Raw genomic sequence first — 19,959 nt, forward strand, 5'->3', positions numbered from 1 at the left:
CTGCCAGAAACAAAGATGGCGCCCCGCTTCCTCTCTCCCGAGCCCTAGTCCGGCTGGTCCCAGCACCACAGGGCCGCCGCTCTCCCCTCGTTGCCTCAACCGCAGGCAGTCCCGCATGGCCGAGGCCGCCGGCTCCCCGCGCCGCCCCGTCGCGGGCAGGTGCGAAGGGAGCGGTGCGGGAGTGGCGAGAGCCCGCTGGCGGCTGCTCGGACAGGTAGGGGGAGCCCGCGCGCGGGAAGGGGTCGTGGCGGGCCGGCGGGCGGAGCGGGGCTCAGGGAACCGCGCCCGTTGTGTGGGGCGGGCTGCGGGCGCTCCTTGCGCAGTGCTCGCTCTGGTGCCCACGGTCCCGCGCTTTTTCCGTGTGTTTGCTGGTATCGAGTTTGAAACAGGAGGCGAGCTAGTGGTGTTTTCTGGCTTTTTCTTCTTGAATACCTCGTGTTTTGGTTAAGAATGATAGATGGTGGTTTTTGGCTTTTGATTTACTCATTTATGTACTATTTTTCTTCGTGTTTTGATTATGACACAATCATTGAATCGTTTGAGTTGGAAGGGATACTTAAAGGCCATCTAGTCCAACTCCTCTGCAATAAACAAAGGCACCTGCGCCTCTGTCAGGTCAGGTTGCTCAGCCCCATCCAGCCTGGCCTTGGATGCTTCCAGGGACATGGTGTCCTCCAGCTCTCTGGGCAGCCTATGCCAGTGCCTCACCGCCCTAATTGCAAATAACTTCTTCCGTATACCCAAACTAAGTCTCCCCTCGTTTTTGTGGCCCTCCTCTGGACACCACATAGGATCATAGAATGTTCCCAATTGGAAGGGCTTGATAAGGATCGAGTCCAACTCCTGTGTCCACACAAGGCTACCCAAGAGTAAGACCATATCTCAGGGAACATTGTCCAGGAGCATGTTAGAAGATAGCTGTTGCTATTTTTATTTTTTTTTCCTTTTGGGGGTACAATATGTCTGCTGAACCACATAGGTTCAACAGAAGCAGGTAGACCAGTGGTTCTAAGAAGGCAGTGCGCAGCAATGGGCTACCTGAACAAATCTGCAGGGTTATTGAGTTAGATTTCTTTAAGACTGAAGCTTGCAATGGTATTTGAGGCTCATTCCTGCCCTTAAGTTGCTCTGGAGTGACAGAGTTATCATGCAGCAGTGGGAACGTTAGTAAAGTCGCTGCCAGTACCTTCAGGACTGGTGCTGAGCAAAAACCTAGAAGTGTGTCCATTCTGCTGAAGGTCTTGAGCTTGATTTGAAATCAGGTACTGGTTTTATAAGTCTCTGGGAGATGTCCATTGAGAATGTCAGTATGCAAGGAATTTGGGAGATTCAAGTTCATTGAAAAGGCATAATGAAATTAGAGATGACCATTTTTCAAACATTTTGAAATATTATAGACAGGTTTGTCACATTCTGTTATTTTTTTTGTTGGTGGTGGTAGATTGTGATATAACAGTATTTTTTTTTTGATTATAACAAGAATTGTGATGCTTTTAAGAGCTAACTAAGAAAAAATACTTTGATCCTAACATCAAAATGCAGAGTTAAATATAAATAATGCAACATATACTTCCTTTGTGTACTGCTTTCTTAGTTATATTTAGATTTTTAAAAGATTTGGCCTGCTGTTATAATTTTCTAATCTTGGACCTCGTGATTCTAGTTTGAGACTGAGAGGAAAATGTTCTTCTGAGTGCTCAAATACTCATTAGAATTTCCGCTCATCTAGAGGATACATTTTACAGAGTGGCTAGGAGATAATCACTGTAGAACAACAGAAAACAGAAAAATGTCACTGCTAGATTTTTTTTCCTGTTAGTGATGGCTTGCTTTTGCTGTAAGAAAGCTCCCAAAAAATGTTCTTTTCTAAAAGTAAGGTCTTGGAGGTTTTCTGTAGTTGTCAAGGTGTTTTGTTTCTAGATGTGCCTCTATTACGTTATGTGCTGGTCATCTTTTAATTCAGTTCTCCCGTTTTCATGTTTTTGTGATTTTCTTCATGTTTGTATTTTTCTCATGTGTAGCACGAGTAGAAGAAATGGCGTGGACAACACACAGCCATTTTTAATATTTTGATAAGAATGCCTGTGCCTTTCATATGCTGAGCCCTGCTGATGAAAAAAAGATCCAAAAGCAATAAGCCTGATGCATCAGACCTGCTATTAGAAACTAACAGCATAGCAAATACAATTGTTCTGCTCCTGTATGTAGTACTTCCAAGTATTCTGCAAAATAATAGGTCATGGCACCAAATTGTAAGGCTGCTGGATCTGAGTGCATTTCCAGTTAAAGCACAGTTGACAAAGGTTGGGTGCAGCAAAAATCACTGACCCGTTATTTTCTTGTACGCATTCAGTATGCAAAGCTTCCATTTCTGGAGAGCTGCTTCTTGTTTGACTTCAGATTTAGCTCTAGTTGGCAAAAACATGAAAATTGCAGTGTGCTCCTACTCAATAGAGCTATCTCATGCAGTTCTATTCATCTATAGTGATGAGTTTATTTTCTGCTCCATTTTTCCATCATTGTGGAGTGCTTATGCACCTTGATTTTAAAACTGTAGTGGCAATTATTTACATTTTTTTTTATCCAATGTTAAGTGAAGAACTTACATCCAGGACTTCTCCTTCCACATTGCAGACCTGAAGAATGAGCCTGTATGAGTGGCACGAAAATGCTAGTTGTCTTTGTCACGGTGGTACAGCTTGAAGAAGCTGGGCACAGGGTTTCCCATATGGAGAAGTTGGTAACACCCTCCTAAAAAATGGGGTTGAGTGCAGCACACTGTGCAGGACAGTGAGTTCACATTGTCCCTTTTGTGAGCAAATATTTAATCCTTGTAGCTGTTACAAAAATGGTAAGTGGTCACACTCTCTGTCTGTGCTGTTGCTTTTAATTCTTTGGTTTCTTAGTGCTGGACTTGGTGTTGTCAGTGAATTTGAAGCTTGTGCAAAGGTTGGCCAATGAAAAGAAACGTGTAGTTGTGTCATCTTAAAGTCTGAAGCCCGTTACAGGCAGCAAATTGTGCAACTCTGGTGAATTTGGAAGCAGCTCTGCGTGAGTGGCAGCAGACTTCTGAACTAGAAAGTTGTTTACCTGGCAAAAACATAGCACTAGGGCACCAGAAGATCACGTTTTGGGGCTGTCACTTAGATGCTATGGAAGATGTCTTCTCATTGAATCGGCAGGGACAGTGAGTGGGCCAGAAATTGTACGGTGAGAGCCCTGCTTGGTCTGTCAAACTTCTGTTGTCGTGATGATGCAAGAACAGGAGTGAATGCCTCTCTAATTCTGGCATGGGTTTGCTGGAGAAAGGGTTTAAAAAGCAACTTTATTTGAGAATACATTACATTTGCTTTACAGTTTTAGAGACATAATACATTTGTAAGCCATTCTCTTGACTACTATGGTGAATATTTTTCTCAGGATTGACATACTTGTTATTCATAGATATTAGCTAGCAGCCATAGCTATTACAGTTGATTCCGTTCTTGCCTTCCAGTTAAAGAAGCCTGTACTTGTGCTTTTCTTGGATTTTTTTCTTAATGTTTAATGTGTTCTTCATTTCAAAGGTTCTGAAGAAAAAACAATTGAAAGATGTTCATCTCCAGCAAGTGTCTGTAAGAAGATTCACATCGTTCAATCTCTTTTCAGTAGATGGCCAGAATACTGAAGAGGAAAGTGAGATCTGGGTTCAGTATAAAAGTGTCTTCTACCCTGAGTATGCTGTGTCCTTAAGGTAGTAATCATTTAAGTACTTCCTAAGATCTTGCACAGAACATAAAAGTCATTGTCGTTCCTTCAGTGTTCTGTCTAATTAGGACATAGTTTACAAATAAACTGTTAGATGTTATCTTTAGTTGTTGATTACAGTATTATGTTATTCATAAAGTTCTGAAAGCTTTTTGTGAGTGATCTATATTTTATTGAATCTTCTTCTTGATTCTTGTAAAACTCAGTGATAATTTGAAAGCCAATTGGTAAAACAAGAGAATATAAGAATTCCTCTTAGTTCAGAAAGGGTTAATTTCCAATGAAGGAACAGGTTTGTATATTGGAGTAGATAAAAGAAAAACAATACATTCTAAATCAATTGTCTGTGAGTTCTCAGGAGCAAAACAGAGAAGTTTATAGCTCTGTCCATTCATTACTGTGGTTTTTCTTCTCTTGCTTTTCCACGTTTGGTTTTGTGCATGCCTATAACTTGGTTTTGCCATAGCAGGTATCACAGCAACAGTAACTTAAGCATCCCTGAGTCCATACATGTTCCGCAGCCTCAAATTAAGCCTGCTGAGCATGTTGGACTTTGCGTTCTTTGCAAAATGGAAAATCTGGGGAGTCTTGACTCATGGAAATTCTGAAATACACTTCTTACTTAACTAGGACCTTCAGTAAGCGTCAGTCTTGGAAACTAAAATCTTACAAAAACAAATGACAACTGTTAACTTAGACATTTTTTGAAGTTGTAAGCAAAAACGTTGAAAACAAAGCAACTGCATACAGATGGTCTTAAATCTGCAGCAAAGTGTAAAGTTATGTATGAAATGAAGGCTTTACAAAGCTTTAACATTCTATTTTTTTTCATGCTTAAGCTTACTGAAACGAAAGGTTTTCAGAAGAAAACCTTTCAATTTGAAAATTCTGCCTAACTGTGATAGAAGTACATATAGTTCTGTATATGGACTTTTCCAGTGAGATGTTGAGTAATGCTAGGGATTCTGCCAGATGCTCACAGTTTACCTAATGCTCATGCAGTATCTCTGCTCCCTAGTTGTTTGTCTTCAGAAGCACACTGGCAGTAGGAAACGTTAGATAGAATTTAGGCTGAACAAGTCCTGTCTTCTTCGTTTGGTCTCCTTAGTTCACTGTGGTTTGCAGCACTTGGTGTCGTATACTTGATTGTCCATTTAGGTATTGATTCAAATTAAAGTTCAACTGTGTTGGCATTGCAAGAGTGAAGCAGATGTCAGGCTGATCTTGCTGTTACATAGTGTTTGAGCTCCTCTGTTCTCATCACCTCCTATGTGTAGTGGAAATGCTAAGTCACAGCTTGAAGCAGTGATGGAGCACCTGGTAGGAAGGCAGGGCCAACCCAGGGGAGCTCAGGTGCATGCACTGTATTTAAGTAACTGGAAGGAATGGAGCCAGGACCAACTCCTTCCCAGACTTCATTCAAGGGTGAACAGTGGAGGCAAGGGTATCTTGCTGGAGATCTCTGCAAACCCAAAGCCTTCCAGAGGTAAGTAGATTCTTTCCTTCGTTTCTGTTCATAGCTGTTGCATTTGAGCAAGTCCTCTCTTGTTGAAGGACTTTGCTTCTCTGCTGTCATTGCTGCAATTTCTGTTGTGTTATACGATGTCATCAGTATGGCAACTGCTGACTCACAGCCTGAACCACTCATTGAGCTCCTGGAGGAAAGACCTGGTCAGCTCTTGGTGCACAGATGAAGGTAATTTACCTGTACGACCAGAAGCCTGGCTCCACCCCTCTTAGACTTCATTTAAGGGCTGACTGCCACTGAGGAAGGATCTCTTGCTAGAGATCCCTCCTTTGTGGAGTTTTTCTTGCGAGCTTAGGTCCTTGGATATAGGTGAGCATTTTGTTTCCTTCTGTCTTTGTGGCACCTTCTCATTGTGTTAGTCTGGTTACTTTTACATTGCTCCCAGTGCACTACGTGATGCTGTGATGTGGAATACCACTAACAAAAATCATAAAACCATGACAATCCTCTTTCTGTTTGTATTTTTTATTGGCCAAGAGTAGCTTCATTGATAAAGGGACACAGTTCAAATTACTAGATTACGGTCATGTTTGCTTATGCTTGGCTTAATTGTCAGTCACTCTATTATTATTGAGCACAGACATTTTACTACTGACTTTTATGTTTGTCTGAGCTTTGGTAATGAGAGTGTACAGTTCCTGTGCTGGAGCAAGCTCACATTGGTTTCAAAAAGTATGTGTTGAGAATGATAGGAAAGTTGTCTCCTGGTGAGGATTTTTATTGTTTTTTTTTTCCTAGAGGACAGTTGATGACTGTTAAAAATGGTAGTCAGGGTGATAGTTTAAGAATGATGATCAGAATTCATATGCTCTTATGCTTCTTTATTGAACCAGTAACAATGGACAGCATATATTTGCTATTTCAAAATATTGAAAGTTGGTGAAGGAGGAGAGGAGAAATTTTGCAGTGTGTTGTCAGAGTATAAATAGCTGCACCAAAATCCAGTTTGATGTGAATCTCTGTCAAATAGTTTCTTTCCTACTTTCACAGAAGCAATATTTTAAGGTGGTAAACTTAACAGTTCAACATACATAGCAGATTAACAGTTCTAGCTGAAACTTCCACATGTAGAAGATAAACCTTGGAGTTAGCTTTCTTGAATCTTTGAGAACTGAACATGTCTTAGGAACTTAAGATTAAAGTCTTTCCTTCATTTTTCTTGTTCTCTCATTGGCAAAATAATTATCGTTTTCATTAATAGAAACAGTTGGAACAAGGTAAAGAAACGTGTTATTAACATATTATTGACAATAAGGACATCATCCAGGTAGATTAGAACTGTGTGCTGTAGTAGGAGAGCCTTTTCATAATACCATCTTCTGACAGAAGGAGCTATGACCTCTCTAAAATGGTTACAAAAGTACTTTTGAGTTTTTATCTACATATGTTTTCTTTGTGCATTAGCATCATCTTGGGGAAGCTCATTGCGTCTGTTGTATGTTACAAGTGTTGTCAACTAATGTCTTGACGAGACTGAATACTTAAGGAAGTTCATAAGGTTGATAGTGGCTTTTGGCAAAAAGTCTAAAGGTCAACCTGTATCAGTTCAAGGTCTATCAAAACAGATCAAATTGTGTATTCAGATATGCTATGACCTAGCTGGAATTACTGTTCTGTGGGGGTCTGGGGACCGGTTTGTTAGGCAAATAAAATCTTCAGTAGGAGCTACCAGTCATGTGCATGAATGTCTGAATTTCTCAGAGCAGCTTGTTTTTAAAAACCGTCATTTTTCGAGCAGATTTCGGACTGGGTTCACATTTGGGAAAGAAGAGCCTGTACAGTGCTTTTCTGTCGCTAGATCATTTTAGAATCATTTTTTTTAAGAAGAAATCTTTCAAAGCAGGAAGCCAGACCCACCTGATGGAAGACAAATTTCACTGAAATAATAATAAATTGATTTCTTTGCTATTTTTAGAAATCTATTTGTCCTGTCTAGTTAAACAACAATCTCTAGTATGCTCAATGAAGTGTAGATTTATAGTATCTGGCAGAAGGTGGTCTCTTTAGAGTTTAGCTGTTCTAAGATGCTTCATGACAGTTTTGGGTATGGAAGGAGACTCTGACTATTTTTTTTAGTAGTGAAAAGTGGTGTCAAAGTGAAATTTCCTGTCCTGTGATTAGAACCCCCTGTTGATTAGGTGGATCATTAAGACAAGGATGTAGTGTGTAGAGGTATGTATTTTGGGATGTCTGTGGGAATTCATGGGAGTTTTGGGATTCAGATTTCACTACAAGCTCCTGTGATTTTTCTTGTGTTTCAGAATACTGCACATGATTTTTACAAATGCTTCATGGGCAGCTTGTTCAACATACTGCTGAAAGCTGTAAATATAAAAGTCATTTATAGAAACAAGGCGTGATGTGTATTGCATCATTTTTGTTTTTTTTTTGAGCTAGGTAATTGAGGACCGACTGATGGAGTGGGCCTGTGAAGCAGCAGCACTTAGTGAACTTCTGGGGTAGAACAGTGAGAGCAGTGGATCCCAAGTTAGATGTTTTTTAGGAGTGGGACTTAGTAGTGTGATATTTATGGCAGGCTTCAGATTTATGGAATGTTTGTGTTTACAGGCATGTGGGATGTGTAGCCTAGAAGTCCCATTTAGAATGGACTTGTTAATGACTTGAATTAGCCTTAATTAGTCCATAATGTGTAAAACCTGAGATGCTGTTTTCAGAGTAAGTCACTGTGGCTTTGTTATCCAGGTGGCTCTTGAGATAATGGCTACTCCTTTCATTTTGGGTGGTTGAGCTTGCTCCTTGCTTTTCTTCACAGGTTTCATGAGCTGATCAGACTAAAGGAAGCAGGTGTTAAATCCTGACCAGTTTTAGGATCAGTGCAAAGTGGGATGGAGAAGGAGGAGGATGTATTTTGTTGTGGAGCTGTATTTTTCCTCATTTAATTACGTATGTGCTTGCTGTGAATGGTATTTGTGAAAGCAAGAAGAAGATGCCTAGACAGAGAATGAGAGAGAAGCTTTCAGTATTGGAGGCAGCCTGTGCAAAATGCCACCACTGTGTGGTGTTGAGTTTGTACTTGGATGCCTAAGTCTGTTAGCTGTTGAGTATGAAATTCTAGAATGTTTGAAATTTGTGTGTGTGTTAATCACAGGAAAAAAAATTTAGTCAGTGGAAGAATTGATCCCTGACAGAAGCTAAGTGTATAAAAAAAGTAATTGCAGGTGAAATGTAGATGAAACTCATTTCTTGATTTGTTTTTTTTTTAATAAAGTATTGTCAAATTCTGGGTGACCTTGAAAACAAAAGAAGTTGGGCAGACATCTGTTGTGGGATCTTACCTTGTTCATAAAGCAGGTGTAATCTCATCTCCAGTTAAAAATTATTTTGGAAACAGCCTGAAATTTGGTTTGTTGGTAGCTGAAGGCCAGTGCTATTATTGAATCAGTTTTCCATTTTGCTTTTTGTCTGTCTTTTGACCCTGGAGATATAAATTGTTTTTTTTCTAGCACAAGATGTTTCACTTCAGTTTTTTTGCTCCTAATAGTATTCTGTTGAACTACAAAACTAGTGAGCTAAATTGTTCATCCTTTCCTCTGCTTGCTTAAGTTGGAGATGTTTATGATTAATCTCCTTTATTCATTGGCTGTTTAGAAATCAGGAAAAATCAATATATTGTTCCCCAGTCTTACAGTTCTTTGTCGAGGAGACATTCACAGCCATGTGGGAGACCCTGACTTTGCCACACATACGTGTGGTTATGCAGTTAGGATACTAAGGACTCGCAACTACCAATCCTGGTCACTTCTTGCCTCTTTATTTGGATTAACTGTGTTGGATTGGTTGACAAATCTGATTGAAAACAAACTTATTGAGGAAAAAAAGAAGAGAAAGTCAATTCTTAGTGCAGGTGATCCATCAAAATACTTGCAGGATTCCACCCTTAAGTGCAGCCAGGAAATGCATTTCTGGTTTGTTTTCATGTAGCTAGAAGAAAAGCTCTGATATTCAGTAAAAGTTTTTAGTATCTTTCATGTATTGTATTGTCCCTATTTATGATCTTATTACAGTTTGTTTTCCCTTCTTTGTTTTACAAATTAGTCCAGTTGTTCTTTGTTATATCTCAGAAATTGTTTGACTGTTGTTATGCTATAAGTGTGCTTCAAATATTTTTTGAAACTAAACATATACCGTTTCATATACGGTTTTACAGCAATCTTCCTTTAGGGGGAAAAAAGCAGAGAGAATGAGCAGTGAAGGTTTTTCATTTCTTTGGTTATTTCATTGTTCAAAATCAGTGTGATCATGAGCAGCTCTGGAAGCTGTATTAGAAATGTTACTAAAGGCTGTGTATTTGCATTTTGCTACCTTGCTGAACTATTTTTAGAATTTTTTTATGTATTTGTGAAAGAACTGTGTGGTCTTACTACTGTAAAGTGCAAGGTTTCATGATTTATTTTTTGGGGGCTTAAATTAGCTTGGAGTCTATGTATAATATATGTATTCATCTAGTTCTTGTTTTGTGAGTCTCGTTAGCCTGACTTCTGTAATATTTACAGGAAGATGCAAATTCTTGCTCAACTTTTGTGTGGTTTCCTTCTGCAGGTTGTCAGTGATTTGCTTATTCAAAATTTGAAGCTTATGTATGAAATATCCCCAGTTTTGAGAGTTTATTTCACTTGAATTATACACATGTAAAACCAGAGAGAAGCAGTTAACTGAACAGGTTCAGTTTAAATGTTCACATTCCTTTCCTTTATGTGATTTCCCCAACTAAGCCAAAACTTATTCTTTTTGAGGAGAAAAAAGAAATTGTAACTAAAGTATTAGTTTCTAAGAACATTTTTCTGATTCGTGGGTTTCAGTAGTAGACCACTTGAAGGCTACTGATTGTCTCTCAGTTTTGCCTCTAGCTGGTGCATCAGTATCTGTGAGAAGTGGAAGAGAGATGGACGCCATGTGCAGTGAACCTCTTTTCTGAAGAAGATTTATTGTTATTGGTTATATGTTGGTGATCTTGCCATTTCTGTTTTCTTCCAGATTGCACAATGGACTCTTAAATGTTAAAGATGTTCTTACAAGCTTTGACAACACAGGAAATGTCTGTAAGTCCATCGCTTCTTTAGATACGGCACTATGTTGACAGAATTGCACTTGCATCGATATAAAATACTTTTGTTTGAGATGTCTGTAACCGTTTCATTTACCTCAGAAACCCTGTTACTGTGATCAGATATGCTGGTCTACCTACAATAGGACTTTATGTTGTGATTTATGTGGTACAGTTGTTTGTGTGCATGCATGCTTGAGTCTTCCCAGTGCAGTTTGGTTTTGGTTCTGTGATTGTGACAGAAATGCCAGAAATTGGACTGGGTTGGATGAAAAGTGAGTTTAGGCGATTGGTCTGTCTCGGCTGTTGGCCATCTCTCAATATCTGAGTAATGGTGTAAAAACATGAGAAACATACGGTGATACCTTAGCTCCTGGAGAAGGCAAGCTTACACCAGAGGAAAGCAAAAGAAGAAGGCACTCTGTCGAGTCCTGGAATTCCTCCCCATGGGATGTTTTGGCTTGTAGAACATCTAGGACGTTATAAAGACTGAGGAGAAAAATTAGGGAAGAAAAATTCAATTAAGCTGTTGAATATGAAAGTATCAGTTGTGGTTCAGGAATTGCTAGATGATAGGACAATTAATTAGCGCAGTATATTATATTTTTGTCCTGGTCTTGAACTCTTGTCTAAGCATGAGCTACTGGCCACATTAATCTTAGACAAGATGAACATTAAGTGAACCTTCAGTGTCTGACCCAGTCTGGCTCTACTTCTCTATAGTTATTAATAAAATGTTATATACTGTTAATGGACTTCAATTATAAAATTTTAGTAGATCATAAGAAGCCAAATAAAAATAATTATACTTGTTTATATGTAGTAATTACCATTATATAATTTACATCTGTATATTTTTGATGCTTTTTCACCTTATTTCTTAGGAGGGGTTGGTTGCTTTCAGAGAAGAGAACTTGCAGAATAGAGCTAGGGAGTCTCTGTAAGTTTGTGAAATATTCAATAAATGTGCACCTATCTTCGTGTTCAAAGCTGTAAATAATCATATATCAATATGAGCAGATTTTATTTAATCTCAAAACTCCAGTCTTTGTATTCCAGAGCTGCTTCAGTAAACATGAGCTTTTCATTAATGAAAAGATTAATTTATTGAAATAAATGTTTCTTTTCAGAAAGAAAAAAAATTGTAAACCCTCTGCTCTTCTTTTTAAATCTCCCAGTTTTCATTTGGTTCTTAGTATTGCGAATACTGGTGTGGTCCTGCCACAAAGTATGTTAGGAATTCACTTCCCCAAAAAGGGGAACTTTTTTTGTACGGGTTCAGAATTAAAATTGTATCTAAGGAAATCTGAGAAAGAAAATTCACATTTGTAGTTATGGCTGTCATCAGGTACAGATGTATGCATCATGAACTAGATAATGAAAATATTTAGGTTTAAGACCTTAAGGATCTGGCAGAAAATGCTTGGGTTAAAAAACAGGCATTTAAAGAGATTTAATGTTGTAGGTTCTTCAAATATGGAGCTAGAGGGACTTTTATAACCATTTATTTTTATTATCCATGAATTCTACTCAGTAAGGGAAAACAGAGGAACAAGACATTGTATCTTACTTTAAGTATTGGTACATGCTTTATGTTTTTTTCTTTCTGTAAGTTCTTAGCTAGCGATTGATCTATACAGATTGCCTTGCTAACACGTAAAACTTTAGAAAGGTAATTTATTTATACTCTCCTTTCATTAGATGTGCTGTTGGCTCTCCTGTTAACCTTTTCCAGTATTTCAACCACTTTCTTATTGATTACAGAGAGCAGAACAAGACTTTCTACTCTGACAGGCACAATGCCAGTGCTAACTTGAAGTAGTACAACTTCTGTAGTTCTTCTTACTGTTTCTGTGTATATACAAAGATTAACATTTGTCCCTTTGGCTTCAGTATTGCTTTGAAGGTTTGTGTTGTGCGGTGTTTGTGAAGTCATTTTCAGATTCACTGCCTCCTTGTTTTTAAATGTCTGTATCTCTATCAGTGTGCATATTTATGAACACTTTGCTAAACAGCTCTAGATTACACTCTTTTAATGTGACTGTAAAATAGTTATTTTTCTGACAGCATTATGGTACTGGCTTGAAGTGTAATCACAAAATGGCTTGGATTGGAAGGGACCTTAAAGCTTCTGGTTGCAACCCCCTGGGATGGGCAGGGTGTTGCCACCCACTAAATCCATCTGCCCAGGGCCCCATCCAACCTGGCCTTGAATGCCTTCAGGAATGGGGCATCCTCTGCTTCTCTGGGCAGCCTCAGAGCCTCATCACACTCTGAATAAATAATTTCTGCCTAACATCTAACCTCTTCTAAGCTGAAGTTGTTCTCCCTTGTCCAGTCACTGTCAGACCATGTAAGAAGTCAGTCTACGGTGGTCTGTTAATAAGCTTTCCTCAGATAATGGAAGGCTGCAATGAAGTATAGTGGTAACGTTTCCTTGCTACTGTCTTCATGGAGTAAAGATGCCTAATGTTCAGGAACTGCTATGTGTAGTAAAGTTTCCCCAGCTATGTCCTTCTGAGGTGCTCTGTTTAGATAATACCAGATTGAATATGTGCGCTCCCATCTTCCTTTGATCTGAAATGGTTTTCTCTTTGGCCTCATTGTGTATTTCTTGGCTCTTCCACACTGTGGAAATGGAAGATAGTAATCCCACCTCCTTTTACACCTAAGAGTAGCTACAGATCTTATATTTGTAATGCAAGAACTTAGTTTTTAAAAAGTGATGATGATATTTACAACAATAAGAATATTATCAGGTGATAGTTTGCCCTAAAAGTTTCTGAAGTATCTTTTAGTATTTCACAGTATTAGACTTTCTTCTCATATTCAATATTAGTGAAGCTATCCAGTATTGCACAGTGCCATCAGCAGCATTATGCTCCATGAGGGGATCCATTACATAATTATATTTTAATGTGCATTCTTTAAGTACTGTGTAGTCATAACTTATTTACTGGGCACTAATCTTCACTTAAATGATTTGGGCTGAAATAATCAGAAAATAATGAAATTTTTTAGCATTTTGCATGCTTGTTTTGACGGTCATGCTGAATCAGGAAGGTTAATGTTTTGCTACAGATGGATTATGAAATAATTGTCTGTTAAACAGATAAGATTTTGTGAAAACTGAAATATTATGCATATTACATCATTTGAATCCTGAATCACTTCTTTCGAGTAACATCTTGTTTGATTGGTTCTTCTAGTAATATTTCAAAGTATCTTGTATTATAAACAAAAAAGATTCTTTGGAAAGCATTTCTTTGTCTTTTTCTTTTACTTTGATCTTTCTGCCTATGGCCACATCACCATACACTGTCCAAAGAAGAGTGGTAGAGCAAATTCTTGTTAATACAACTTTCTCTACGCTCCCAGTACACACAAACTCAATACAAGATGTGCCACTAGCTGGCAGCATTATATAAAATTTCAAAAAGCAGCTTTTGATGAATACTTGTGACTGCTTCCGAAAGTGCTGCCTTACTCCGACAAGACTACAGGGAAAAAATGGAGCCAACTGCAGTAGCTGTAAATGGCATATTGCAGGTCTCCCAAGTGATAACGTCACACATTGCCTCTGCACAAAGTCTTTTTCAGATTTGGTATTCATATTCTCTTTGTTTTTAAGAAGCAGTACTGAAGATGCATTTTCATTATAGGATTGTTCTTGTGAATGAAAATTGACAATGTAAATTACTTTCCCAGAGTAAGTGTGAGATTTGTTGGCTATCTATCATGTTTGTCTGCTGTGAGAGAGCAGTTTGCATTTGTTATAATGATACTGTGATAAGCAACTGCCACACAGGTAGGGTGCAATGCTAAATGCGCTTCATTCAGCATTCATTTTGTGTGTGAGTAGGAAGCAGGGATAAAAAGGCAGGGATGGAGGAATGGATGGGTGTGTTCCTTGTAGGCAACAGCATGCCATCTGTCGGAAGATCGTACTTCCTGTGACCATCTCTAGTTGTAAGTTGTAAGTTAATCCTCCTTTAAAAGAATGGATGGATCCCAGGTGGCTGGTTGAGTGGTGGCACTGTGGGGTAGCATCAGCTGGTTCTGGGAGCCATATGCTGTAGTCATCCTTTCAGGAGAAAATCTCTTCTGCAAAAGACTGCCCAAAAATCAGGGGAAATTCAGCAAGAGTGTATTTGTGTGAATGGTCTTCCCCGACTATTTTACTAATAGCAGAAAGCTGTTGTGACTGAAAAGCTGGTATAATCATTTCCTTTCAAATTATCTTGTTTAGTCCTATCCCTTCAAAATATGTATCAATTTCAATTAAACGATCAAGGGCCAAAGTATGATTTCCTTTATTGATTGCCACAGGTCAAAGTAAGGTGCAATCTCTGTAAGGCAGAATTTTAAGCGGTGAAATAAAATGTGTTTTGGGAGTATCTACCAGATGAAAATCCTGAAGCACGTATTATATCGCTGCTTCCTTAAAATTCTGCTTTACAGAAAATTAACAGAAACAAGATATTGCAGAGCGCTCAGGTAGTATAAACTGCAAAAATGCTATATGGAATAGTAAAACATTTTCTTGTAAGCTACATATAACACTGCTTGACAGTGTACTGATTTGCAAGAAACAGCATGTTCAATATGTATGTAATGGAGTGTACAAATGCATGTTTTGGGACTGAAAAAGCAGCAGAGGGTGCTACAGTTACAGAGCTTCCCAGGCACTTACTGTGAAGTTACTGCTTCTGTGATCAAATACATCCTGTAGACTTGAGCTTTCAGTTTTGGGTGGATGGACACTTAATAGTTTTAAATTCTGTTGCTTCTGTTTATGCAGGGAAAAAACAGATGGACACTGTGAAATCCAGAAAATAAAATAGATTTATATATTATTTCTTTTTTTTTCTGGAAGATGTTGAAGCTTGGTGTAGAAAGTGTGTGGATACAGCTTTTATTCCAAAACACCTACCTGCTCACCGTCTTCTGGACTGTTTATGTTAGTACTAGTTCTGTATTTAGAATTTCATTCCAAAAATGTTTTATGTTGAAAGAATTTGGCTTTCAAAATATGAGTTTTTTTCCCAAAATAATCTAGCTAAATTGAAGAGTACTTTCCTACTTTCATATTATATTTCTAAAGAAAATAAGTAGAAAACAAGAAAATGGCAAAAAAAAAGAGTTTTTCTGAAATTTTCAGTTCACTCTGAAAAAGAAAATCTTGAATATTGAAGAGAATCAATTTTCTAGTTTTCACTGTTTTATTGTATTCATTTTAAAACTGTGCTAATTTGAAGGTGCTAACTCTGTGACTTTAACTAAAAAAAAATCTGCTTTTTAACGGTGATATTTTCCTTCTGTGTTCCTTCCTCACAAATAACTAGAAGTAGAGGCTGTGCTGTTTTCCCAGTAGTTGTATATGAGAATGTTTTTGCAGACCTTGCTGTGTCTTTATAGCTTTCACTCAAAGTTACCTGTGCTCGTTTGTGGAGAAGTTGTGGCAGCTGCTGAGTTACTGTGCTTGGGGAGGGTAGATGCCATCAGGCTACCTAGGGAAAAGCATAGGATGGCAGTGTTAATCTCAGTAGAGCTTCTCCTGTATTTCATGTAGCATTTCTTAAGCTCAACAAGGGAGGAGAGTACATTTTCATGTGATGCTGTGTAAGTTTCCTTTCTTTGTTTAGAGAGATCTTCTCGTTTTCTGTGGCGAAGAACATACTGACGTGGGCTTCCTACCTCTCTCACCTGCTACTCTTTGTCTTCTGAGTATTCTGTCATTCTGTGTCAGTTTTATATTGCTTGTGGTGTCAGGATCTTACACCCTCTTGAAAAGATCTTCTACTTAAAATAAATGGAATGGAGGAGGGTTTGGATAGCAACGATCCACATGGTTTTGAATGAAGAATCATATTTACCATACCTACAATTTTCTATTCTCTATGCAGCTTCGCTTCAAATAAAACATATTATGATCAGGGTTAAGAAAAAAAAAAAAAAAAACAGCTGCTGTTTCCTCCCTCATTCCCCATCTGATTCATTTCACTTGTTCAGTTTACAGCATCAGCCCAAGCAGTCACACTGACATGACTGGCATACAGCTTATGGAAAGCAGCAGAAAAGGAAGAATGGGAAGAAGCAGCTACCTTTTGAATTACTCTTGCTATTGGAATTATTTTTATCAAGCTGTTCTCCTACGGAATGTCAGTGATTTGTGTGTTTTAAGTACAGTCCTGCAATTTTCTTCTTTTCCAAGCTCATAAAAGTCTTCAGTTTGTGAGAAGAGTGATCAAAACTGCCATTGGGGATCTATTTTCTTCAAAATATTCTGACGCATATTCAAAATAACCTCACACTGTGCCTGTGCTTATAAAGGTGACATCAGCTTAGTGGAGTAGCAGGTAAAGCCCAGCTGAGCTCCTCTGAACACCCTGTTTCTTCCTTGGTCAGTTTGAAGCTGTCATGGTAACTGGTTCACCGGTTTGGGCTACTCCAACAATTACCTTTTGGTAATAAATAAAAATATCTGGATGTATTTAGGGTAACTTCAGTTGCATTTTTGTATTGCTAAGCAGTGTTTTCTGCCTTGGTATCCTGCTTTTGTGCTAGATGGGATTCTGCATCAGGTCTGTTGTTCTGGTCTTTATTCAGACTGTTGGCATAATCTGCCTTTACTTACTAGCTTTGACCTTCTGTAATCTGAAGCATTTTGAAAGTATTCCATGTATGCTAAATGAATTATCATGAAAGGTTGGTTTTTTCAGTTTAAGCGAATTAAAAGAGATTGAAGATAGGTTGTAACATCTTTAATTAGATTGGTAGAGGGAAAAATGTATGAACTGTTTTAATTAATTTCACTTTTATGTTAATGACTTCTTAATCATTTTAATTGAGATAAGGCACGATAACAATGGTAAGCATCTTTTTAGATGCACACTGTTGTTAAGCTTCCTCTGTATTTTAGAGCTTTCTCTTAAATATTTAATATTTTAGCAATATTTAAATAGTTGCAAATTAGTTTCACATAACTTGATGTGCAGTAGGCTGTTGCAATTTGGGTGAGACTTCGGTGTTTCTGACAACGTTCTTTTTGTCTTTACTATTCCTTTTACTTGCAATGTTCTAGGCATGCTTTTAGTGCTGCTGTTCACAAATGCTGTGCTTGGAATACATCCTTGAGTCCGTAACTTTTGTTCGTTACCTCATAAGGTTACTGATGTATCTTCCTTACAGATCTGACTGGATATTTCTTTGTATTGTGATATAGGCTCATCTATGGCTATAGTGTGGTAGCAAGGGCAGTCCCTGTTGTTCATGTTCACTGTATAAGTGTAGCTGAGGCGATAAAAAAGTTTTGCGCCTGATTTTGGTTTGGTTTCAAGTACTTTTGGAGTTACTTTTAAAAAGTTGTGCTGTCTTTCATTTAAAAAAAAAAAAGCAAAACCATATTCAAATGCATGGAATCAAGTGTCTTATTTCACCATGAAATTTTTAAAACATTTCAACTTGAATTGTGTGAATTCATAGAACTGCATTGAAACAAAACTTCTGAGTAAAAAGTTTCCAAAAATCATTATTTGAGAACTATGGTGGCAAAGCATATCTATCTGAAGCTTTTTTTGTCTGGTGACAGTTCTGACTGAAAAGTAGGGTAGGAGCTAATTGTGTAGCAGTGGCCAGTTGAAAATGCAATGTGTAACTATTCCTCGTGTACTGAACTTGATGAAGTAAATACTCTTATTTTACCTAACTGAATTAAGAATAAATGCTACAGCTATTTTTTTCTAAAGTATTTCCATAATGCAGAAGACAGGAACAAGGCACTACCCCAGAAATCTGAGGAATTAATTTTTCATAAACTTTGTGGGTAGCTGATAGTTCTTAACACAGTAGTACAGTAGCGTATTTGTTCCCTTCAACTTTTTTTGTTTCTAGACTTCTTCCAATTATTTTTGTTCTCTGAAGCCTGTTAAAGAAGCTGACTTCCTAGTTGATACATTGCTGATTTATGATGAATATTTATTCCATTGTCTAGGTCATACTTGTCCAGCCTGCTAGTTTTATGTTGTTGCTCTCTTTTGTCTAGCAAAAACTAGAATGGGATTGTAAGACCTTCTACTACCTATCTCTCAGCATTCCATGGAATGTAAAATAATGCAAGATGAGGCTTTGGAGGGGAGAATACTCAAATTCTGCTGGTCAAATTACTGATCGGAAAGAAACTAGTTTGAACTTAAGTCTTTTTAACACCAGCTCAGAAGTGGGGGAGCTTCTGGAAGCACTTTTTTGTTATTAACTAATCTGTGATTTCACCTCTGGAAAAATGTAACTATTAGATCAATTAACAGGTGGTAAGCTTGCTTGCTTATGCTTCTAGATTTGTTACAGAGCATGGGATAGGAAAGAGATACAGAACCAAAAAACTTGTGGTGGTGCTGCTATACTGAGTGTCACTAGAAGACCTGACTTCTAACCTCTCCCACTTGGAGGCTTGTTGCATGATCTTGATTAAATTGTGCAGTACTGTACTTTCAGGAGTACCTGCTCATCTTAAATGTCACGGGTGGCTCTCCCAAGATTTAACTCTCCCTCTCTTCGGAGGTTTGAATCTTCAGGTTTATTTAGATGCTTAAGCTGTGTCCATCTAGAGTTTGGAAGGACTCAGTTTTTCTTTTTTTTTTTTTTTTAACCACCTGGTTAGAAGCCACAGATTTTTCTTAGAATTTAAAATCAAACAGAAATCCAGTGGTTTAACACTCACTGGAAGGTTTCATTATATTACTTGATGCCTGAAGTAGCAAGGGGAATGTGCTTACATCTTTTACGTTTGCGTTTACTGGAGTTTTATTTGGATAATCAACTCATGATCTCACTCTATTCAGAATATGTCAAAGAAAAGTCTGCTCTCTGCCTGTAGGTTTGCTCTTAGAATGTGAAAACTAGTAACATTATGCATGCCTAGCTGTAAGCACCTGGTTTGACAAAGTTTACCTATTCATATGCCTAAAACTGTTATGTACACTCTTAATCTGTTTATATATAGACCTGGTCCCTAATAAAATTCTGTTAAGCTTAAAGTGTATTGGAATAACTTAACAAAATATTTACAAGGCCGAGCAGCTTGTATCCCTTATTTCTGCTGTGTTTTTGTTCCGATTTTGAAAATGAGCCAACTTGGAGTATTATGGTTTTATTTATCTATTACTTCAATATTCTCAGAGTAGAAAGTATTATTTCATTTGTGGTTAAAGCTTGCTAAAAATGAATTTAACCAGGATCCTTGAACAGGATTTTGAGATATATATATATATATATATATATATATTTACTACTAGACTTAATTTAGTAATCATCTTTAACCAGAATCTGCTTTTAAAATCTACACATTATATTCTCTGCTGAAAGTTAATTAATGTTAATTCCCTGTGAGGAAGAGGTATTCATCTGCACATCTGCAAGGGAGGCTTAGTTGCTGGCTGGTGAGTCTGAGTGAATTCTAATATGATTTACTAGGCTAATGGAGGAAAACAGGAAGATGGTTTATTTGTAATTTGTTACGCAAAGTATTCATGTGTTGTTTTTTTCTTTTGTTTGTTTTGATTGATTAATGTGGTTATTTACTGAGCAGGAGAGAACGGTTGGTATTAATGAACCATAATGT

At 37.8% G+C, this 19,959-nt stretch overlaps 2 protein-coding genes across 3 annotated transcripts in view; both read left to right on the forward strand.

The window, feature by feature from the left end:
• The window catches only part of ABCG8 (ATP binding cassette subfamily G member 8), a 451,150-nt gene that overhangs the window by 266,002 nt on the left and 165,189 nt on the right, over positions 1-19,959 (forward strand). The gene's annotated exons all lie outside the window — the stretch shown is intronic.
• The window catches only part of CAMKMT (calmodulin-lysine N-methyltransferase), a 195,059-nt gene continuing 175,131 nt past the window's right edge, over positions 32-19,959 (forward strand). The window contains exons 1-3 of the mRNA XM_065754724.1: positions 32-214; positions 3,567-3,733; positions 10,271-10,335. Coding sequence (XP_065610796.1) covers positions 116-214; positions 3,567-3,733; positions 10,271-10,335 — 331 coding nt within the window. The 5' untranslated portion in view covers positions 32-115. The remainder of the gene's footprint in view (positions 215-3,566; positions 3,734-10,270; positions 10,336-19,959) is intronic.

The sequence above is a fragment of the Cyrtonyx montezumae genome, unplaced genomic scaffold, assembly GCF_038088225.1.
Source record: "Cyrtonyx montezumae isolate F1298 unplaced genomic scaffold, pur_monq_1.0 scaffold_0, whole genome shotgun sequence".
Taxonomy (NCBI): domain Eukaryota; kingdom Metazoa; phylum Chordata; class Aves; order Galliformes; family Odontophoridae; genus Cyrtonyx; species Cyrtonyx montezumae.